At 33.4% G+C, this 25601-nt stretch overlaps 1 protein-coding gene across 8 annotated transcripts in view; it reads left to right on the top strand.

Annotated features, from left to right (window-relative positions):
- The window catches only part of LOC126866566 (probable G-protein coupled receptor CG31760), a 70518-nt gene that overhangs the window by 19855 nt on the left and 25062 nt on the right, over window positions 1–25601 (top strand). For all 8 annotated transcript variants that reach the window (XR_007689926.1, XM_050620333.1, XM_050620332.1 and 5 more), the window contains exons 2-4: window positions 16236–16393; window positions 18133–18300; window positions 24900–25104. Coding sequence is in view for 7 of the 8 variants with exons in the window: in XM_050620333.1 (XP_050476290.1) it covers window positions 18154–18300; window positions 24900–25104 (352 nt within the window). In the remaining variant the exon portion in view is untranslated. The remainder of the gene's footprint in view (window positions 1–16235; window positions 16394–18132; window positions 18301–24899; window positions 25105–25601) is intronic.

Below are 25601 nucleotides of genomic sequence, written 5' to 3'. Positions count from 1 at the left end.
AATAAAAGGCATTACCTAATTTCGTGCAAAAACGTATGTTTAATGTATTACTTCGTGTCTAAACGATAAGAAATCATGAAAATTTACTCTTAGAGTTTCCTCTAAAGTTTCCGTTATCTACAAGAACTATATAGTATACGAAACAGTACTTTCCAGTAAGTTAGGTAGAACGTTTCTCTTAAGAGCTAACAAACTACAACTGCAAACAAATGCTACAGACACATTACTACGAACAAATGCTATTAAATTAACTTGTGAAATCAGCGTGTTTTATCTTAAATTTAAAATGTGCAACGAAGATTTACAAGAATAGCACATAGTATCATTTATGTTAATTAAAAACTACTTTGAATTTAGTTTGCAACACAGAATAGAGGAAAATTTTCATTGAATACGTATCAACGAATGGTTCACGTTCCCACTATGGGAATGAATTTAAAATGTAATTGGAAATTTAAATTGAAATTTCTGAATAACATTTACTAATAAAATAATTGGACGCAGTAACAAACGACATTATCGGCGACGCTATGTAAGAGACTAGATATATAAGAAACTGATTGATTATATTCCTTGAAAAGTTTTCGTTTCGCGTGTTGATATATGAGCACCAATTATAATAGAAACTAATTCTTTTAAAACGTTCTACTACAATTTTAATTTCTATTCAGAAAAAGACAGTAGATAAATATTTGAAAAATAAGACAAAATTGTTTGCAATCGACGAATTATTACAAAAATAGGCTGTTCGTTTGTATCATATTTGTTAAGAGTCGGGTAATGTACAATAATATAATATCCTATAAAATTTGTAAATCCACATTCCTGAGAGACCAAGCGACATTTATACAACCACGTATATTCGTCTATAGTTATTTGCCATGTCAGGTTTTACTAATAGCTCTGAGATTTTCTGTTTCTTTTTTTTTTTTTTTTTTTATCACTTCATTATAACACGAATTTCAGATCTAATCATTTTTATATTTTCGTGGTTTCTTGCTTTCGTATCAGGTATGCTGGAACAAACTTTGTTCGTATTCTACACCCTCTGATTTCGCATCAGATTCATCTGTAACTTTCTCAACCCTGCACGCTCTTTCCTTAATGATTTTCTGATTTCGCATTGCGTTTGTTTACGAAACTTCAAACTTCATTCGAAAATCCTGACTTCATGCCAGGTTTGCGTACCATACTAACATACTGACAATATTATTTCGTTCAAAATACTTTTCGCCTGTCTCATTCATCGTTCGCAATCTTAGATAATATCTAGACTAGAATATCGACATTTATATTCCAATTATAATTGTTACATATAGCTAAAATTCGGGATATTCAAAGAATTCGTTAAAATAAATGAGGAAAGTTTATTAAATATTTATGTAGAAGAAAAAATTGGTAAAAATTCGCCCATTATTTTTCCCTATATACGAATTCTCAAGATATACATCTTTCATTTTGAATATATACAATTGTGCGTATCTTATCTATGAAAATTCTGTGCCATTTATGCCCAACTTTTTCAAGACGAAAGAATTTACAGTTTCGACATAATGTGAATTTCAATTCACATTCCGCACGCATCTTCTGTTTATTCTACGATCATATTGCATTATCTATACGTATTATTTCTAAAGATAGAAGATCCGTCGTTGTGAAGTGTAGGTGAAACGAAAGTTTTAGTCCCATAGTACAGAATGAAAGGAAAATAACATAAAAAAACAAATAAATGTGTGAAAAAATATTCGTAACTTTAAGCTCACAATAATTTTAGGAAAAAAGAGAAAATTATTGATAGATTATTTATGGTATTGCGATAAAGAAGGGAAAATAGGAAGTTGGATGGTAAGGAGAAAATGGTGGCGAAGCAATGCAATGGGGAGACAGAGAGAGTGAGAGAGGGAGAGAGAGTGAGAGAGAGAGAGAGAGAGAGAGAGAGTGAGAGAGGGTGAGAGAGGGTGAGACGGGGTCGTGAGATCTGGGGGCAGCTGGTTGTGCCGGTGGCTGCATCGATCGTCCCTACTGCGCGCGGCAAAGCTCTCCTCGTGCGGACGATACGGTCTCAGTTCCCCGAAAAATATCATAAATCTTGTTAACGATTCATTATGTGAAGCGGTCAATCGTCTATTTTTACCGTTCCGCTTTTAAAATAGGGACCACGTAGCACATATGTATCGTTTCAATCAATGAAAGAGTAAACGAAAAGGAGCGTTACTTAAAAAGTCGGGAATTTATGGCTGACTATAATCTCCCTTAATTTCTTCCCTCCCAGGAATTACCTGTTGACTTTATCGGATCAAAGCATAATATTTGTTCGCGTGTTTTATGGCTTCAAACCGTTAATTAAAATGATAGAAAACAAGTGTGAATTGAATGAAAGTTGTGAAATATTAGTGCGTGATAAATTAAGGAAAATAATATATTTTGCTTTCTGTATACTGACCTTTGTATTTATATAAATACACGGTGAATCTATAAACAGGCGACAAAAATATGTCAGCTGTATGATAAGGGTCAACTTAAATTTAAGAATAAATTAATTTGACCTTATAGTAAATGTTTTTGGCTTTCCAGTTGTTATTATTATTGATTTTTGTAAAAATGTTGATGTGTCCGTTCGTGCTAGTGTTTTGAATGAAACAAAGACTATATTCACTAAGATGTATACTTCTGTGTAAATAATCTGGCGTAATGCTCTTTAAAAATACCACTCACATAATGTTTTAAATGCCTATAAATTTACGAAAACAGCCACTAAACAAATTATGATTTACTATTAAGCTATTTTTTATCTTTCTCGTATTTATATATCAGTAGATAAAATATTCGAATTGTAAATACACAAAGGCTGTGCTCAGTGTCTTTTTAATTTTATGGATACAAAAACATGAAGTGATATGAATATGCAAGATCTGTGTGAAGATATACATTATGTATATTTTATTAAGAAATTATTCAAACTGTAATTAGATTTTTAACGATATGTAAGCATTGTGAAACACATTGAATTGTTACCAAGCATTAGTTTTAACAAAATTATAATAAAATCCTTTTGAAATGTAAATCGAATTCTAATCAGAACGAACTACAAAAGATATCATGACATATGTAGTGAGTAAATAATATACTATTCAACTATATATGTTATGTAAGTTTTTTTTATTATTTAACTTGTACTTTACAATTTGTCTAGTTGGTTATTTGGTAAATATGTTATATAAGTGTAATAAAAAAGTAGTGCGTTTAAAAAATTGGTACTTAATTTCACAGTGATCTCACTATGACAAAATATTTTCAGACGTTCGTTTAATCGTTACATTAAATGATAATGTCAAATAGAGTTAGAGTAATCTTATTGTAGGAAGCTTTGTATCTTTTTTCCTATTATAGAAAGTATCTTGAAAACTTTAGAAGTATCTTAAATATTAATGAATCTTTTATGAATTTATTAAAATCCTGATAATTCCTCATTTCTGGTCATTCAACTGTCATATAAATGCGATTATATGTACTGTTACGTCGCGTAACACTCTACCTAGCCGAGGCCACACGCCGCGGGCAATATGGCAACCAGATGTCTTCGGATACTCGCAGCGTATCCTCCATAGTTTCAAGTACCTTCCATAAATCTCATAGATTTCCTAGAAAAGGTCCTTCAAACCAAACAAACGTCTGTTTCCGAAGAATTTCCAAAGACTATTGTCTACCACGGCTTAACTAGGAAAAGTTAGTTTTTCTCACGTACGCTGCAACTTTCCTCCCACTAACCACTTTCTCTCGAGGGCGGTTAAGACCCTTCGTTTAACCAATTAACAACGAAGCCTATTTCCCTCACACTCTTAACTAACATCGGCACCAACAAATCCGATGGTCCCGTGCGCTAGACACACCCATCCTTAGCTTTCCTCCGAGACAGCATCGTCTCCCAAGACAGTACTGATTTTACATCCTTCGAACGGTCAACATCCTTCCACCGGGTATACACAACCGCAGATCAGTCACTCATTCATCTCGTACATACGCACCAGCGTAATTGCCTTCGTTATAAGTGTTGGAATAAACGGTGAAATATAACTTACTCTACTGTGTCATATTCATTCAACCACCTTTGTTATCTTAACCGAAACAGGGGAACGACTACTTCGCGGCGTCGATTCACCGAATCGTAGCGAGAATTTACGCCTCTCGCTGACGCGTTTTCCTCGCGACCGCGTCTCTCCGCGAACGGTCGTAACATGTACGTATTTTTATTCGCTATGTTGCGTATTCCATATATGAATTATTACTTTAATTAATAACTTTATTTTCAATATAAATTAATTGCAGAAATCGTACAATAATAGTCTTTCAGATTCGCTAACGTTAGATGTATGTAAATGTCAACTACGTTTATAATTTATCATGTTTGTTAATTTAAACTTTTATTAGACTCTTTGTAAATTACATCATGTTGTCAATGGAACTGCATTGAATGTTTATTTGTTATTAACCATGTAAAAAGAAGCGTTTGTATCATCTCAAATTTTCTTAATTGTTTAAAAACTCTTCACAAATTTCGCATGTTAATTTTTACGGCTCACAATCAATAAATTGATTGAGTTGAAAAAAGAAAGTATTTGTAATAAAACATAGTGTATGCTGAAAATGAAATATTTCTTTTATCAAGAAATGATATCTATCTATATTCTCTATGTACTCCAATAAGGTAATGTTTAAAGACTACTACTGATACTAAAAACGAGATCAATAATATAGTTGATTGACTTTTCAAACTTACTGAGTTTTAGCAACTTTAATTTCTAAATGAATCGTATGTAAAAATTCTATTATTTCTGGCAATTGTCGATCCCAGTACTAAAGTGAGGTCAGCAGAGCCGTTGTACCTGAGCGCCTTATAAATGGTAAATCATTCGAATCATTCGAGAAGTCGATGGATGGAACAAAAGCGCAGAAATTCGAACATAGTGAAATCTTCCATTTTCGACTTACTAAGATCAGAGCACACAGAGTATTTCTCTGGGACCTTTTGCGAGAGGCTTCTCGCAGCGCATTATTATATGAAGAGGAGCTTTTCTTCCACATTGCACCTTGGATATCCATATTCTTGCTCCAAAACTTGTTTGTACGTTGCCTAATATGCGCTGAACGAAGAACTGAATGATCGTCGAGTACACGAAGAGTCTGAGGCTCTTTCAAAGGCAGATTTTTATTAATTGGGCCTTTGTATGAGACGTATCCAGCGTTTAGGTACAGAACTCGACAAATTTCCGCTTGAACCGGTTCTTTACCAACTTTTTCACAATCTTATATATACGTATATGGGATACTAAAATGCCCTAGAACTCGTTGCAGACTTACGTCATTGCATAAAGTCTAGGCCACGTTATACTATCAAATATTATGATCTGAAGAAACGCGAGTGTAGCGCAATTCTCGCTGTAAACGTAGATTTGTTGAGTACTGTGGTATTTCCGTGGCTAAAGTACCACCGGCTTAGAAGTACTTACACCTGAAAGACGGAGACACGAGTGCTCCAACTATACGCGAAGCTTACTCTAAGGCAAATCCTACCTTACACCAGCCATAATAGCACTTTGATGCTGGAATCCGTCTGTGTAGAAACAAGTCCGTTTGGAGTGAGAAGTTTCTCTTAATTTAATCATAAACTGTTTGTCGTTAGTCCTATCTATCTAAAGCTGGAACTTTAAATTTCTGATGTTAATGGAACGTCACGTAGGTTTAAAGCTATCTTCTCTTCAGCGCAGGTTCTCCGAGGAGACTCCTGCTGTTTGGAGAATCGATGCGTAACCCAGTTGGGCGTGTCTTCGAATGTCTGCCAGGTGAAATTTCATTGTCGTACCTTACGTATCATGGTATCGAAGAAAATACTATCAAAAGCACGTTCAACGTCAAAAAGGATGCGCAGGACAAATTCTCTAGATGTCCTCCATCGTACCACAGAATTACAGATTTTTCGATCCGATGTGCATGCTTGTGTATCAACGAGTCTTCATTTATGAACGTACGAATCAATTTCTCCAGCATTTGCAGCAAAAAGTGTGAGAAATTGATAGGACTGAAGAATTTGGACAACTATCATCACTCGATTTGGATATAAAGACCACCTTGAGTTGTTTTTTCTTTTTAAACGTACACTCTAAAGTCAAGGAGATATGTGGCTCTCATATTTTAAGAGTTTATCTTCCATCTTCTGTAGGATGGCGGGAAGATTCCGCCGATGCTTGTGTTTTTATATCCTTTAGAGGACATAATAGTCTTTGAGATTATTACTTTGTTCTCTAAAATCTCTCACACCGGTCATTTACGTCTATGGCAGTCCCAAAGAGGTCAATTAATCCGAAGAAATATGCCTTCATTTGGCAGAGTTTACTTAGATTACTCAATGAGCCTACTGTTTGAGAACTGAATATATAATTTTGCTAGAGAACTCGTGCCGAATATTCTCCCGAACCTAACCGTAAATTGAAGGATCCAACTATCCTGTAGTCTTCGTCAGGTTTTCTGTTTCGAAACATTATTATAAGCTTTCATGCGAGCTCTGAGTTGGCTTTTATTGCCCGTTTAGTAGCTTACGGATACCGATGGTAGGTAGCTTCTTCAGCTCTCACCAGGGTATCTTATTCCTGCACTTTTTTTATTTCTTCAGACAATTCGCCTTCTACGAGGTGTCGATGGCGTTATATTTATGTTCATCACCTGACAATGAGTTTCATATACGGTTTTCAGTGACTTCCATCTCTTCCTTGACTCCTTGCTCTAGTTCTTTTTGTACAGAAGCTGGTTAGCCGCTATTGAGTTCCTATAAGTTTGCTCAGACGCACATGTAAAATTGTCGTTAAGTAAAAATGTGATTAACAATAGTCCTTCACTTGCCAGCTGCTGATCTGTTAAGTTATCTTTTTAAAATTTAGCATCACTTTCCATCTTCTAGAAGTGACAAAAGTGGATCTGGTTCTTCTATCGTGGATTTAGACTTGGTAGGGACATAGTTGAAAGGTGCTCTTGAGAATGCAAGGGTACTCTTATCTGCAAATATCAAACCTCCAACTCCACTAATCCAAGCAACGTAGCGCACATTTACATCGTATCTGACAATTGGGTTACGATTAGGTTAGGGTTAGAGTTAGTGTTTGCTGTCTTTTCGGTAGATATCGTTTATTAATCAGCTCTGTCCGATATATAAACCTTGAACTAAAGTTTCCGCTTACCTTCATTGCCGTTGGGGCGCATTGCGGCTGTACCGTCTTGTGTCGAGGAAAGCTTCAGTTTTAAGGATCTACGACTTCTACCTCTACGTCTTCTACCTCGTTAGAACTTTAGCCATCGAAGATCGGCAATTTATTTCTCAGGAGGCCACGTGCTATCCCTCGGAAGGATCTCTTGCTTATTGGTTCCTTCCTTACTATCTTCCGCCTTTCTTAAGACGGAGGTACCTAGAACTTTTCGTTGTTTGGTTTGGCCAAGGACCTCATCGATCACTTCCGGACACGACCGGACTTTCATGAAGGTGGTCTGAACACATCGCGACACAAGTTACAGTCACGTCGCCTCCGCCTCGAATCTTCGAAAAGATATACAGGGTGTCCCACGCAATTGGAACTAGTCCTATAGCGTTAAAACGATAGAAGAGAAGAATTGATTTCATCAGGAAAAGTTAGATGTTTTCGATTAACGTATGACGCGGTACACGTATCTCCTTCGAAAGTGAAGGTGTTTCGATAATTTGAAGTTTAACTTTTTAAAATGGAATTATACATTTTTTTATACACCATTCTCTGCATTTTTAATTCTTGAACTTTTACTTAATTTTTCCTACTGAATTTTCATTCTGTCTCCTACCGTTCTAACGCTATGGCTTGTTCCAGGCATACCAGGTACAACGCTCATCTTACAATCAATGACCTTTGAGAGGAACTTGAGAGGAACCTTTCCTAAGATTCCAGGAATCGTCGACCAGCATGTTAGTGCGCGGATGGTGCACTGATTTTGGCCATATATTATCTCTGCACACATTTCATAGGACATCTCTATCGAGTTAAATCCTCCCTAAATTTATCCCTGTTTGAACAATCTACTCCGGTATTAGTCGGTTTTTGGGGCAAGACCCCGGCATAGTTCCAATCCTCTTATTTTCAAGTGTCACAGTTCTCAGCTAGTGGATCCGTTGGATCTGGGATCGCATTGGACTCGATTCTGTTATTCTATACTGTTCTATACCATTCTATATTATTCTATATTATTCTATATTATTCTATTATTGGATGGTATTTTAGCAACATTCCTAGGGTGCGTATAGTTGGACGGCTAAGTCTCTTTGGCTTCCTGGCGTCCTTCTCTCGTCCCATTTCTTCGAGGAGCGAATACTTGGAAATGTGCACTCTTATGATTTTTCTATGCTATGACAGATGTCGACGGAATACCAAATATGTCTCAAGCAATGCATCTGTGTCTCTGTGAGCCTTCCTCTTCGCTACTTTGTGCTGTCTGCTCCTTTTTAGAAGGTGACGTTCTTTTAGACTCTATTGGTATTGACTCAATAGGCTGAAAGTTCCATTTCAGGATGGAAGGAAGCAAATATTTCTATCCTGTATCTCCCTAGGTTAGTCGCAGATGAGTTTCTACATTCGTAATGTACAGACTCACAATTTTTTCAAGATTCTCCATACAATTTTCATGCAGCTACGAGTACTAAGGGTCAATCCTACAGAGCTCGCTGTGCAAAAGGGACGGTTGCAATTACAAGGAGGGGACGTTGAACACCCTAGGACCATCGTTCACAACTCAATTAACCCACGAGCTATTTAGCCGCCGGTACGATCGCTTACGTACATTTGATGATTGAGGTAAGTTTACGAAGGGTCTTGATATCCTTTGAAGGTTCTTGCATCTTAGTTTTACTGGCCAGAAATCTCGGCGGATAGCTCAGTTTGATCCGAGTTGATTGCAGAGTCGACCTAGCTCTCGCTCAGCTTGCAGTCATCCTTCTATTGGCCATCTGAAGATGCGTTTTGTTGGAATTCAACGAAAGCGTTTTAGAGGATAAATTAATTTGCTATGAAGAAATTCCGAGGTTACAATGCGTCTTAAAAATAAATATTTAGAAAAGTAAACATAAAGAAAGATTAATATGCAAGCTTTTTAAAAATTCTCTGCTTCAGATATGATCATCTTAGAAAGCCTGAAATCTGTTGAATGGCATAGTTATATAAATATCTGTACAGTTAGTATTATCCGAGATAGAAATTCAATTAAATCATCAAAACAAGTTAAAATTTAGGCAAATTGGCTGGAATAGTCATTAATTATTCTTCTTAACTACTGATATTTTAGAAGTATGACATTTTCTATTGAGGATCATACACGAAATTAAGTGGTAAATTTTTGTTCATTGGTAACCCCTCATATTTAGAGTGAATCAATAACAGTTACGATTTAAAATAACTCTAAAATAAAGCACTTCCTGACACACTTTCAACGGTTCATTAATATGATATATTTGTTTGATATGAATATTCTATTTCGTGAGATACAAATAGAAACATTTCATAGTTTATATTTTATATTTTCTTCTCTATTCTATATTTCTCTATTTTTCGCAAGAGAAACACCAAATTTATACATATAATAACGACGATGATGATTGTGTAATTTGAAAAGTTATGATCTTAAGAAAAATGATTTATCAAAATATTTTCCATTTTTTCTTATCAATGAAAATTTATTGCCTCCAGTAAAGATACTCTGTGCGCAAACTTAATTCCCAATGCACAAACACTTATAATTTTAATAAATTGTATAGTTTTCTTTGTCCCCTAATTTTTGGAGTATTTTATTATCCATATAAATCAAGATTTTCTTCATAGATAAAAACAAATGAATTTTCAATAATCGTACCTTAGTTGGATTTAAAAATGCGATAAAAAACAAGACGTTTAACGCGACTTCGTAATACGTTTGGCCCTGAACAGGATTCCCGAGGGCAACGGAACTAGTTCGAGGTCTCACGTCGAGGAATGTTCATCAAGTAGACCTTTATCGCAAGAACCTTGACAGTCTTTTATATTAGTACACTTTAGAATCATGTCAATTGAAATAGACCAAATGGACAGTGATTACGAGAAACAGTGAAAAAGTTTTTTAATTAATAATTAGAGTGTCGGACACAAATTCAACGTAGGTAGTGTTATTCACGCTGATAATCCAGCAATTTAAATTGTTATGTATAGTGATCCATGGAAGTAAGCACTTACTATAGAAAACTTTTACGAGATACAGTTCGAAATATCTTGAAATTTCATGAGCGCTGTAATGAGGAAAATATAGGAAAGCGTGTAGACTTTTGCAACTGATTGTAACTGTGACAAGATTTACGTGGAATCGTATCGGTTTGAAAGCGTCATTTTCTAAAGTATTTGCGGAATTTCAACTTTGCACTTATTTGAAAAATTTACACGTTTCATAGGAAAAATTGTCGTCTGTAAGTTACTATCTGTTTGTGCCAAACAACATCGAAAAGCGTCATTGTTCAAATGGAAAGACTGAGAGAATCAGTGTTCTCTTCAAAGCCGCGTACAGCCAACAAACGATATTTCCGATACAGTGACTGAGCGTTGGAATCGACATGTAGCTCTCTTAATTCTTTTGTTGGAAAAGCCAGTTCTAACCACCTAGACAAAAACTTATTAAAACTTGAATGAAACGTGCCGATGGGAAAAAGAACGTAACGAGGAATGTTTTAATCTGTTCGTCGAATCTATTACTCTTATCCATTGTTATAGTTTTCGAGATAAAACATCAATTTATAGAACTATTATTTCTCTCCGTTCTTTATGAATAAAATTGAAAGAGCAAAAGTACAGAGGCGAATTATCAAACTTGAGATCTAATGTGATATTGTCGAAAAATAAGATTTCTATTTTATGAAATTATGACATTTAATTATATGATTAAAGTTTGTAATTAATTATATAAATTTATATTTCGAAGACTATCTAGTATGTATCACCACATTCTTTGAAATTAACTCGAAAGTGTATAGTTTCTTTAACCGTTGAAGTATTAGAAATTTTGCAGTGCAACGATAATATGAAAGATAATATAATTATTTTCTAATTGTTTTAAAGTGATAACTAAAGTGGACGTAAAACGAGCATATAATTATCATTGTTGTAAAAATATCGAATAAATACTTAACGATAACGTAACTGTACAAATTAAATTACAAAGCAAGTCTATTTTCGATAACATTGTAGGTTTTGTAATAAATACACAAAATTGCCTTATACGTATTTGTGTTACTTTGAAATAACGTTACACTTACGACAAACATTTTATCGCTTCAGTAGTTTAAACTATCATTAAACTATTGCATTAAACTGTATTCAAAGTATATTTCGTAGTATATTTCGTAGTATATTCAAAGTATATATTAATTTAAATTCCTGATTTCTCTTTATTACTTCACTACGATTATCGATTTAACATTATCCAGACTTTGTTCCTTCCACTCGATTTCCGTTCTTTTCAGCACCAAGAAACTATGATTTAACCGTTCAATGAATTGCTAATTCATTCTTAGCTCGTACAATCAGTAAACACATGTATTACACATACATATATACAATAATTTTCTTGTTTCCTGATGCCACCTGTAATAAGGAATATACCATAAAATAAAATAAATATATAATAATATATAAATAAAAATCTACTGTCGATAGAAAATGTTCAAATTGGAAAATATATGAAATATCACAGAAAAGCTTGGAAAGTATGAGCTCTTACTAAAACTTTTCGCTAACGAAAAGCGTTTCTCTTAAAAAAGCATAACTTGTACATTTGTCAAACAGTGTAGTTTAATTTGAAGCATACCTAAACTTAGTTTTAATTTCACCATATTTCACGACAAAAGCTGTATCATAATTTCATTTTCCACCAAGTTATCCACTCGTCTTTGACAAGTGAAACGTGAGGATTTACTCAGCCTTCAACATATTCTGTGTATCCCTCTCAATAACCTGATACATATCAATACGCACGTGGCTATAAATTCACATAAGTGTGTGTGCAATATACTAGGTAAAATATAAATTTAAAAACAAAATTTCGGCTAATAGCCAGAACATGACAGAATTTGGTTATTGCAATGAAATGAATGAAAAATTCTGCGACGTATAAAGAAGCTAACTTTCTTCTTGCTATTATAAGAAGTTAATCAGGCAAAAAGATCAAACAAAAAACTCGGAAATTCATCACAGATTATTGATTAAAGATATTAATCGCCAGTGGTGAATTCTTAGTTCTTGATCGAAGTTTAATTCGACTCGATGTAAATAGTTTTATAAAAATGCGTATCATGTTAAGCGATTACTATCAAAAACTAAAATTAATCGATACTAGATTCCAAGTTAGATTCAAGTCTTAATTTTACGACGAAAAAGATTTTAATAACTATAATCGCTAATTTAATTTGCGATTAAACAACTAATTCAATCCTTGATCCATTTAACAATTAAATATTCGCTCTAATCTTAAGTTACGATTATACATAGATCGAATAAAAATTTCAAAGGTTTGATAATAAAATATTTTGCTTGAAATCTATAATTAAACATCGCCTAATTGATTCATATAAACATACATCTTTGTTGACTTCGCCTTCGAAAAATTGTTGCGTATCCGATTATGTTAGCGTTTATAAATCAAAGATTATTATATAATCTAATATATATCTGTAACACAAGATATTCGAGTTTTTGTCGTCGCGTGGAAGTTATAATGTTGAATCCTTATTTTAAAAATGTTGAAAAATGTGGGATCGAGAAGAAAACGTTGTAAGTTACAGATTTTACATCGATGGTTTCATCGATGGAACTAATCGCTTACAATCCTTTAAAAATTCAATTGAAAAGTTTTCTTTACAACAGCTCCAACAGCTGTAAGAATTATAGTTGTATATTTGGATTTGATTCTCAAATAACGAGATAAAGAAAAAACGGCTTCCTCCAGGCACTACATCTCGAGAGCAGACAAGAGGCAAAAAACATTTTCAATTACGTGCAATCAACTATAAGGGTGGGAAGACTATACTTACGATTAGATGAATAGAGAAGGAACAGAATTATAACGATAAACCTCGATATATAAAAGAAGATATTTTTATATAGAGACACAAATATAAATATACCTAACTGCATATACATACATATATCATTGTATTAATATAGCTATATAGTACTATGATGTAGTGCTGTGATGATATGTAACTAAATAAATGATATCTAGCGTAAATATGTTATTTCAACCACATCATACGTGCCTTATGGTGTAAAATATTTAATCTGCTGTATGATTTACAGAAAGAGAACGTAAAATATCTTGAATAATTTAAGCTCTCTGAGAATATGCTGGAAATCTCCCACGTGTATCCTATCTCTTGTAATTACAGTAGAAGTTTGTCTATCAGCAAATGATTTATTATTTTATACAAAGAACACAGACGTGCGAGTAATAACTTCTCAAGTTATTCTGCGAGGCACGTTAAATAAGCTACAAATTTGGGCAAATAAATCAGGTTCCAGTTTCTTCTAAAATGAAACGCACTGAATACGAAATTATTTGTCGGAAATAAGTTTGATTAATAAACAGATCAACTGAATTCAAATTTTAGGTATGCTAATCGTTAAGAAATTATGATTCGATATTAAATTATGAATTTTAAAGAAGAACGTAATATTTGTTTAAACATTTTCAGAGTAATAGCAGATATAATTTGAATTAATAAATACGTACACAGCCATTGTTAAATCTAAGATCGGTTATAGTACAATTACTTACGAATCAACAAATAAATTTGTGTTTAGGAAACTAGAATCTACACACAATTCTGTCTTAGGAATAACAACCAGAATACTCAAAATTAGCTTTACTTCGCTATTCTATCTACTTCACTAAACAATTATGTATATAGATTTTTATAAATTTGTATAAACGTATATATTGCAGTCTTCGGATCTTTCATCCACCATAACTTATCTAAAAATATTACACCTCGATTCATCAGAGAATACGTATTATTTTGTTTCAAAATGTATTATATCAGCTTCAAATAAATTTATAGTCATTTATAGATCAAAAGTTCGTCTATCGCGAAAACTAATATACAGCAAAGTAAAGTTTAAAATTCGAAGTAAAAGTTTAAACTATTGAAAGTTCGAAATTCGTAAAACATAAGTTTTGGTACGTTCTAAGGCGAACAAACTTGTAAAACGATCCGAAGGCTATAAAATTCTAAAATTATCCGAAGTAGTACGAAAGTCTAAAATACAAACAAACTGTGAAATGTTCTAATCTTCCGTTTCTGATTCTGAAGGTCTCACACCCTTCAAAAACTTCCCTCCAAGATTAGCTTGGAGGATCGCGTCTCTTTGGTGGAACGTAGGATTAGTCAATTATCAATTATATCTCGCAAGTCAGCCTCCTGATAATACGATACTTCCGAGTATACGGAAAATTGCTGCGCTTATGTCTTCTGTTCTCAAGAAAATCGACGGGTGTTTACGCTAAATTGTGTGAGAGTTTACGATGATGTTAAATGCCGTTGAGAGTGGCGTGACTGGGAAATATCATTTTGACTTTTACGATCAAGTTCACATTTCAACCAGCCAAAGTGTTCGAAAAAATATATCTATCGGCGTACTGAGTACGCGAAGATGTCAATTCGTCCAAGATGCCCGAGTATGCATCGCAATACGCGTATGATATGGAGATGCCGAATATAAAATATTCAAATTTTCCAAAGCATTAGATATCCGACGGTGTCGAATATTTTTAATAAAATTAACTATTATGAAAAAGAATTAGACATTACAATTTTGTGAATTTCTAAAACTTTTGTATAATAATTAGTATATTTAAATGCACATGCATGTTCCTTTATTAAAAAGTGTTCTCGCGAGCAAAATGGGTTATTTGTTCTCCATATATTTAGCAGTAAATATTTCATCGTATTTACTGTTAACGAGGAAATAATTACTTTTGTCACAGAAAACAATTCATTCTTCAATTTATATATGAATAGTTGTATAATATTTATATATCGATAATTTTAACACCAAATTTAATCATCAAATTGTTTGAACAAACAGCCGTCAAATAATTTGGGGATCCATTATAGGTGTATAATAAATGGTAAACTTATTTTGTAAATGCAGGAGCCAGAAGTAGAAAGAGAAATTTATAACGGCACGCAATCATATCATTGGGCGAATTGTACGAAGACCCTCGAGGAACCCTATCATGGACTACTTTATTTAAATTAGCGCCTCTTCTAGCACGAAGCACGACACTGAAATAATTTTCACCGCGAGCACGATGTTGATATTACAACCGTGTTTCAAAAGGGAAAACTCTTCTGCTACAACATAAAATATGTCGTGCAAAAAATAATGTCCTTCCCTAAGGGAAGAATTATATTTCCAATTTGTTTGTTTCGGTTACATTATTAAACCACCGAAACACTTTGAACGGCGTATTACGCGGAAATATTAAAAATCTACTAAATTCGGGTGTATCACATATATTATTATTCGTGTAAAAATGAGTAAATATGCATCGACAATTTAAACAAATATTTTTCTCTGGAAAATAAAATATATTGCACTTTTATATATTCGAGACATTTTATATTGCAAATTACATTCATACGAAATGTAAAACAAATGTCTCATCAAGAATACTTCAAGAATAATTATTTTCAGTGGTTTTTATATCACAATAACTTCGCAGAAGACGGTACTTTTGATATTTTTAAACAAATTTCTAAATCGATATGAAATTTTTGTCAATCTGAATGACGTCCCTGTTCGTGTGTATACGTAAAATAGTCATTTTAGTGATTTTGTATACATATGATCTAAAGTAATCTGGGTTATGGCAATTCAATATAAACGGCGGAACTTTATATCTTCAAGCTCGCATTGAGCAAATTCGAATTTGGTTGATTCCATGTAAAAGTCACAAATCATAAATAGCGTAACCAATTAACTAAATTACTAAACTCTGTTACCTAAGCATTAACGTATTCTGTAATATTTGTAACTAACGTTTTAATAAATGTAACTTGTCTTAGATATAATGACTTGTCTTAGATATCGCTGTATCGTGTTTGTTAAATAAATGTTACAATGCATAAACAAATAATTTCTGTTTAACAGAACCACCTCTTCGTGATGAACAATCGGTGAAAGTGGCAGGTAATCAAAGAAGATTAAGAAAATCATCGAGGAGAATGTCGAGGAAATCAGAGGGGGTGGATGAACGCCCCATGGATCCGGGGCTCAAACTTGGTACCACTTGAATGCAAAAGAAAAAGGTTCGTTTTTATACGAAACAGAAGTTTCCATATTCTTACTTAATTCGGTAGATATTAGTTTCTATATCGCAATACTTAAATATGCTAACAATAAGCAAACGATTTAGTTTTACGATCAAACATCGTGCAAAGTGTCAGATTTTAATCTATTGTATTATATTATTGCCATTATTTTGAGTAATACGTTTAATTACAAAGTTTGTTTATTTATGCAGGACGTATTTACAAATATGTTTACTTAAGAAAGACAGGAAAAATAAATTGCCAAATACAAATATTAAAGTCAGGCGAAAGTTACCTATATTTTTTGAAATTGTATCAAATGCTTTTTATGCGTAAAAAGGAGCTTGAATCTACAGTTACTCTGATGACTAATTAGGCATCTTATGACTGATTTAAAACAGAGTAACTGCTTTAAAAGTGGATCAAACGACTTGAGTTTTTTTTAAAGTTAAAAGGATTAAAGTTGACTTGGTGAGCTATATAGAGTTGTATTAATATCTATAATTAATTTCTATTAATATCTATAAGTAATTAAAAAGCTTCGTGAAGCTTTCTCTCACAGAAATGTAAATATGCTTCAAAATATTTTGGATTCATTAGAAGAGCTATAATTACGATCAAGCAACTGGAAATTACTAATATCCAAAGAATTTGCCAGAAGTTCTAAATCAAACATACGAGTAAATACTTGAAATTGTAACACCGAATAAACATACTTGAAAATTCATTTCTGTAACATGTATTTAAATTACGTATGTATGTATAATTGTACAACACGTATCACTTAAAATATTATTTTTATCGTTAGATTTGTTACAGTTCCAAATCATCAGCACGACTCTATATTACTATATACCTTCCTCTGTATGCACAATTAACAATTTTACTATTTTATTCTAGAAGTTAATTACACTGTAACGAATTTAATAAATGTAGTCGTCTTAATCAAATAAAATCGACAGATTTCTAGTAATACGAAATTTATATTTTATTAATGTAAATTTTACCGATATCTGCAAAGTGAACTCTATATGTTTTCTTATGTTAGAAAATAATTGTATTCCTATCCAGTATATGAGCTGGGAAACTTTTTTGCTTACGTAATCCATATCAATATGTCTGAAATTGTGTCATAGTCTGCTATGATTAAGTTCAATGGTAAACTGAAAATATTCTTTGTTTACCAATGTACATCTTTTTTTTACCTGTTTTAAGTTAATACCCTTATACGTTTGTTTACAAGTCAAAGAATTTCCAATCGAGCTCTGTTTGATTATTTCGATGTCGAAGAAGCAGAGTTATCGTTACACTTGTGAGCTCAAATTAGTAACATTACTAACAATACGTTTTCTTCAATTCAAAAATTCTACATTATTTTCTCGATCATCGAATACGTGCCATTTATACAGAAATTATTATTAGTTTAATTGAAATATATATATATATATATATATATATATATATATATATATATATATATATATACATACATAATATTGATTGACTAAATTATGTTAGTGAAATTTACTTGTAGTATCTCAATAGTTACAAAGCCCTAAATTGCTTCCAAAGTCTACTTATAGTCTATCTTAACATTGTTCAACGTTGTGTATTGCTACTAAGCATCAAGATTACAAATATTGATTCTCTGTTTATCAGTTGTCCTTCGTTCCATCATATATGTAACTATTTCTGAACAGCGACAAAGAATAAATTGACGAGCACTTGTTTTAAAGTACAAATGAGCAGTACGCGGGATGGGCAAATCTTGGCTTTGGGCCCTGTTTCCTGCGACGATGACGACGATGACAATGATGGCGTACGTTACTGTAACGACGGCTACCTCGACCTCGGTACCGTCTCTTTCTACAACTACCAGCAGCGAGATTTTCGATACGAAAAGGGTAAAGTAGTTTAATATCTCTCAATTTCTCCTTCAGTGGCCTTCTTGTTTAACTTGGACAAACTTTCTTATGTTTCATAATGTAATTAATTAACAGGCCATTGAAATATTACGTCATTCTATTTATTAACATTTTCTCATAGGCTGCATGTTCTTTGTTCTTCTATATATTTTAAACGACGAATACTTCTCTTTCACGATCCTTTGCTCAAAGCATTACCAATTGACTCATTCGAATCTGAATACATCGTTAAATAATATCGGACTGGCACTGTACTAAGTGAGATATAACATTGACCTAACATCTAGTGCGTTGTTAATACACACGAGTCTCTTAGTTCTCGAATCTTTCTATTATTTTCGCATTATTTCTAAACAAAGCGATTCAACGTATGATAAGGCTCATAATACTGAAAAGTATTTTTTTATCTTAATTTATATTTGGTTCTATTATATTTGATAATTTAGAACGACGTGAATGCGATGACAAAATGTCACATTGGTTTTATAGAACCGCCTTTAGAAGGCTACAATATGAAACACATGATGCTTTATTCTTTCATAAAATACTGTTCGCTGAACACGAACGTTACAACAAATAGAAATCTATTGTAACAGCACTCAATAATTGATATTGTATATTCGTTATTTTCTTTATGCCCTACGTTGTTAAGGCATTCAACGTTAAAACTAGAAAACGGATGCTTGTACATTAGAATTAACTTATCTTCGTTCCTGATTCCGCCGACACAAAATACAAAGAAGAACTTCCGTAATTTAGAATGAATTGCAAATTGCTTAAATTTAGTATATAGCGTTTAATTTGATACCGAGTTCCAAGAAATAATCTTCAGAGAACAACAGCAATTACCAGATCTCACTACAGAGGGGAGAATGCGCTCGATAGGTTCTATTTCCCAACGATCTACCATTCCATTGGTTTGGGCATTCAAGCTGTCACTAACAAGATTACTGACTTCTAACTCCACTTAGCACATAGGTCTGTATAAAAAGGAATTTGCGGAACGTCAATCTCCCCACAATGCGAAAGATGCGGAAACTTCTCACAATAATTGCAGAATTCTGCTGTACTATCATAGCGATTCAACAGTATAGAATAGCAATCATGCTTTTATTTCAGCTGGAAAATGTGACTTTCTTCGAATAGCTGTATCATGTACATCAATCCTAGCAATTGTATTAAAATTGGAAATGTCGAATTCTATCATCCTAAGACTTGTGATTAGATTCAAAATTCTTGTAGTCTCGCCGTGTCTGCCTCGGTTAATTTTTACTTTAATTGTGACAAGAACTTACAACGAATATTAAGTAATTAATTATTTAATCGAGATATCATTTCTATTTGAAATACGATGGCTGCTAACGAATGGATTCGAGTTCGTTTGAATAAAATAAAACAGTTGGCTTTAAAGAGATTATTGTTATACACGCTTGCGTTGTACATATATACGGGTAACGTATGATCGTGTAAGTGAATTTTGGTTGCAATGGTGCGCTTGCATCAGGCGAATGAATACCCTTTCGTTCCTCACTCTAGCAAAATTAAAAAATAAAAGTGGAAACGCGTATCCGTTGCAGAATTCAGTTTCGTGGATCCAATCGAGCATTCTCGAATGCTCTACGGACGCTTCAAAAACGCTCCGACTGTTTTTATTGCGTAAATATCGAGCGAATGCTTTCATGGCGTGTTCTTGCAAATATTTGATTAACTTTAAGTGGCAAAAAGAAAGCGACGATATGAGGTTTCCTGACTATTTTGTACAATAAATATCATCCGTACGCGCGTACAGAAAGTTCAATTCATTTTATTTCCACCGGTTATACGTACAATTTGTTCGTTCGTGTTTTCGGCCAGTATTTATACCAACTTGCTTATTTCCCTTCTGCAGAATTAAAGTCTTCCGCTGTTCGCCAAAAAAGTTTGTAATTAGTAATAACAAAAGAAGTACGTACACTTTATATGTCGAAATACACCCTCAAAATTTGTTACTGTATATCGATGGAAGTAGAAGTTAGCAAATAGATGTTGCATCGCGACCTAAGCTATGAGAATTGGAGTGTTGAAATTTATCAAAAATAGAGAGTCAAGAAAAATAACACAAATGTGGAGAAGAGATTGAGCTAAAATTATGACGCGATTTGCAGTCGCCTGAAAGAACCGATTATATTACATCACGTAATTCTGTACTCAGAGTAAACGTAATTTTATTTGAACGTCCTTTTCCATAGCTCGAATCGACTACGACTACACGAAAGGAGGCCGATGCCCCCGAATCGATGTGTTTGCGTTAATTAGTCTAGGGTCAAACAGGGCCTAGTAGGAGCAAAGGTTCTTCCCATGTAACATATCCTAGTTGACTTCCTAGATGTTCCAATTGATTAGGGCTACACATCCTCGACCGAACAGCGAAACCAATATTCATCTGACAACATTTCAACAAGCTTATGGCGCTTCGACTGAGTTTCAAATTAACTCACAATGCGCGCAAGTTGTGCCTTGTGTCGGTTGGAGAGGAATCGATAATCGTGAGAATGAAAATATTGCAAGTAACTGCGTTAATCAATTGTTTATTTAATAATAGCTAATATTTAATAATATTTAATAATAAAATAATAAAAATTGAAAACTAACGTTCGTTAGAAATAAATTTCATTAGAAAAGTCATGATCTTATCAAAATTCAGAATTATTACAGTTCAATGTGTTCGACTAAACATTCATTTTCTTGAAATTCAGAGAGATATATACGATAGTGATATAAGCAAAGTCTATTAGTAGTTACATTGCAAGTCATTGAAATTATACTAGCATCAGACAAATGCTCTTTAACATTCAGAAATGTTGTGGAGATAAAATAATAATTTAATCAAATATTATACAAATATTCAATATTCGTTAAGAGTTAGAGCTATAAAAAATTATTAAAGGTATATTATCTTCTTTTAAACTATAGAGTAACTGCAAGTTTTAATATGTTCCATAAGTAAAACTAACAATTGATATTACGACACTAAATTTTCCTTTGTGGAAAGTTTACCAAGTAAAAATTGGTAATGCATGCATTGAAATGAAAAAAGGACAAGCAAAAAGTTCGTAATATGATAGATTAATTTTTTGGAACTAAAATAAATATTTAATACAACGTTGTATTGAATTTGTTATTATTTCTTATTTTTGTTGTAGGTGTTTTTAAATAAAGTATACTTCTACAGACTTTTTTTCTCATTTTTACTCTTAGAATATAGTTCTACCTCTTGATGGAATAAACCAAAAGCTCTCCCTGCAAGGAATGGTACAATAGAGATAGGGTAGACAAGAGCTATCACCTAACACCCTCGGCTAACTAATAACCCTCATCCATCCTGTTCACATCGCACAAGGGAAAACCACGATCTACATAAAATTGGCTTTTAAATTTTTAAGCTAGTTAGCATAATCAAATTCTAAAGTACTACAATTTTTTCTAACAATAGATTAATTTTTGTTGTAAATTTACACCGCATTTTTATCTGGATCAAAAGAAAAGGGCTATCTTTCGTAGGGAAGAGATACGTATAGCGGTTAATATTTAGTATTTGGAATTCGAATTTAAATCCAAGTGAACAGATTTCAATTTTACGAATCAACATTGAATGATCCTATTTAATATATTGCAATTTATGTTTGCTAAATTTATTTGCCTACATTTTCTACCATATACAAAAAAATTTATTCTTCCGCAATGAGATTGATAACAGTTGAAGACAAGGCATAGTTGGATCGTTAAATGTAAATTCTGGAAAAAAAGATATTTCATATGCATCGATCTAATACTTTAATTAGACACACACGCACACACATATAATAACAAAATGTACATATGTATTCGCAACTGGTGTTCTAAGATTTGCATAAATATGAAAAGCAGTTTCATATTCGCGTATATCCGTTTGTAAAGGCAAATTTTAGTATAGATGAAATAGAAATCTCTGTAGCAGAGGTAAGTAAAATTATGCACTGATAAATGAACAAATCGAAGTATACCTATTACAAGATGTTCAGCTTCCTCCTTGCTAGAACCATATTTTCTTACATTCTCTGGCATAAACACTCCGCTCGTCTTCAAGAGTGCCACTTTATCGCTGATCTCTCTCTCCCTCTTTCTTTCTCTTTGTCTGACCTTTTCTCTTTCGTTTTTCGTTCTTTACTATCAAGTGCAACTTCAATCCTTTCGATGCGTTTGGTGTGGATTACTTCAACGTATTTCTCCGTCGAGACGTACCTCTCAGGGAATTCGTAAATGCAACAAACGCTGTGTACGGGATGTATATTCCTAATATTTATCGCAGTCTGTAATCTCTAGACTACGGAACTTGCTCAGGTTTGCTTCGGCTATATCTCGCGCAAAGCGGTTTTGCTGAGTAGGCAGCTAAGCTGAGCCACTGGCATAACCTTCAACTCTGCTCAGATAGTTTGTAAATTTCAAGTTTAACGACCGTCGATGAGAGGAACAGTTGTTTTCTCCCATTTAACGAGACGCGACAGAAATCTCAAGACGGTTCTAGCTCGCGTGGTTCCGCCTGGATGCCTGCATAATAACACGACTTGTTGACAAGCAACAACTGGAAATAACTATCGCTGTCGCGACGCCGGACGCCACATTCCATGCTGTAGAGAATGTCTTTCCTGTTGGCAGAGAACGAGGTATTATCATCGGCCACCCATCAGAGTTAGAGATACGAAGCTTAGCTTTTTCACGCCTTTACAGAAGTGTACGGCAGTTATTGCTTGGTTCACTCTCTGGAGGAGAAAACGACTGGGTAGCGGTGGCCTACCGAAGAGGAGAGTACGGAGAGTCACCTGGGTCCCTAAGAATGCACAGAGACGACTACCTGGCTCGACCCTTGGAATGGAAACAGCGATTGAATTATTCGGTAGTCGCCTTTCAGGAAAAGAGCATCATCGGACTGTCTGAACGTACGCGAAATACATAATATTGTGATAAGAGTGGAAAGACTAAAGAGTGGAAAACGATTGGTTGCTAGTAGCCTAATAAACCCAATAAAGAGAGTACAAGGGTTCATCTGGACGCTTGAGAATGCACAGAAAGAACTGCTTCATCCGCCGGAATAAAGAGAACATCTGGATTATCCAAGAGGAGGAGTACAAGTAGATTCTGGACGTACGCGAGACACATAATATTGTGACAAATAAGTATTATCACTTGGGTTACACTCTGGAGGAGAGAGCGGCTGGAGTATCTACCGGGCAGCTGCCAGAGAGGAGAATATAAGGAGTCTTCTGGACGCCTCATCGCAATAATTACAATACGAGGTTTCGGTTGCTTAAAATCGGACATCCGAAAGCGAAACATTTACCGATTTTGTTGAATTTAATTGTATTTGAATTGAGCTTGTAACATTCGTAAAAATGGATAATCTCCTACGCGTGTCCTACTACACGGAGAAATATGAAGGCATTATACGAGTCACGTGTTACCGTGTGAACGGATGCGATATGAGAATAAAAATGAGAACAGGAGAAGTAGATAAAGGGTCTTTCTACGTAGAGACCTCCTCTACCGTTGTTTTTGTGTGTTACGTTTACTTAAGTATTAAGGATTATTAAGTATTAATTAGGAGTTTTAAGAATGTGAAGAATTTTAGCTATTCTCAGAGATGTAAAAGTCTTAATCAAAGAAAGTTTGTTCTGTCAAATAAATTTGGACTTTTTAGTTTACAAAACTACGAACTATGTTATTATTATCAATGTTTGAATCATTGCGAAATTAAGGACACTTTATGTATCGAGTTTGATAAGTTGAGATTAGATCTGTGTTATATCTCACTAATCGCAATTTACTTTTGTGTAAAAAAAAGTTCTCGATAAGAACCTATTAACATACTTTCGGATCATTAATTTCAGAATTTTCACTCATTTCGTTTATTTCTTTTAAACCCATTTATTACTCAAACAATTACGCTCCTAGTTATTTTTTCGAGATCTGTTCAATTTACGTGCGCATACTACGGATTTGCTTAGATATTAATATATAATTATGTATTATATTTTTATTCATGCATGAATATATATGATACAATTACAGGGATACAATTGCAGTTTAAGGGAACAACAAAAATCATTTACATTTTAAGAAAAGAGAACTCCTCGTACTTCATTTATAGCATCGAAATTGTTTGCGTTAGATAAAAAGAAACAGTTATTGGACGATACCATTAGATAATCATTCAATTTGAAATGCAGGTTAGACTCTAAAACAAATATCTGTATTGTACTCATTATGTTACTGTACACAATTCCATATGAAATGTACGTATATATTTGTAAATAATTTACTTGCTTGCGTATTGAAAAATACTCGTAAAATTAATTTATCATCGATTCTATTAAATTTATAAAAACACATCGTGTGAAAGTTGTTCATATTTGTATGAATCAATTTACTAAAGTGTGACAACGTACGATAATTATAATGTTGAAGGAGATAAAGAAAAATGTTTAAATTCGAAGCAAGATGTCACTTCGTTTTAAATTCTCATTACTTAATTAATACGATCCATAAATTGTGTTAATTGAAAGGCGGGTATCGAGGAAGCTCTGGACGTGATAGAGGCGGCATCGACTGGATCGCTGGGTGAAGATTGTGCCACGACAGCTGGTTTTAAATCCTTGCCAGCTATCGTAGCACTTGATCCTCGACGTTACGATACAGCACGTCAAAAAGCTGACATGACAGCCCTGATGCTCCAAAATCTTGGCACTATCGGAGTATCAAGGCACAATGGTGAGTTACTAATAATAATTGCTAGAAACTTACGATGAAAAATCCTATGTAAGGTTTAAACTACAATCATTATAAAAATATTGAAGCAACAATGATAAGGAACAATTATACAGTACATAATATTATTATCTTTTTAGTTACAAGCTTAGTTACACTTTTAATATATAATAGTAAACGCTATCAACTTTATCTAATATTTACATCGAATATTATCAACTATAAAATGAGTACATTATTAATATCGATAATTCGAATAAATGAGGGATCTAATATATGTTTAAAGAATTATCTTATCGGAATTCAATTTCATAATCAATTGAATCAAGTAAAAGAATATTATCATCTAATGATAGTGTTGGTGATAAACCAAAATTTCTGATTTTCTGGTGAAATCAAAATAGAATAAGTTATATGATTGTAACGATCATACAGCGAATTGATTATTTTATGTAAAAACATAGTGATCATAATGCAAACAATTTATTACAGTCACTTAA

The sequence above is a fragment of the Bombus huntii genome, chromosome 6 (genome assembly GCF_024542735.1).
Source record: "Bombus huntii isolate Logan2020A chromosome 6, iyBomHunt1.1, whole genome shotgun sequence".
Taxonomy (NCBI): Eukaryota; Metazoa; Arthropoda; class Insecta; order Hymenoptera; family Apidae; genus Bombus; species Bombus huntii.
The sequence above is the reverse complement of the archived record's forward strand: the minus strand, read 5'-3'. Positions and strand labels throughout refer to the sequence as shown.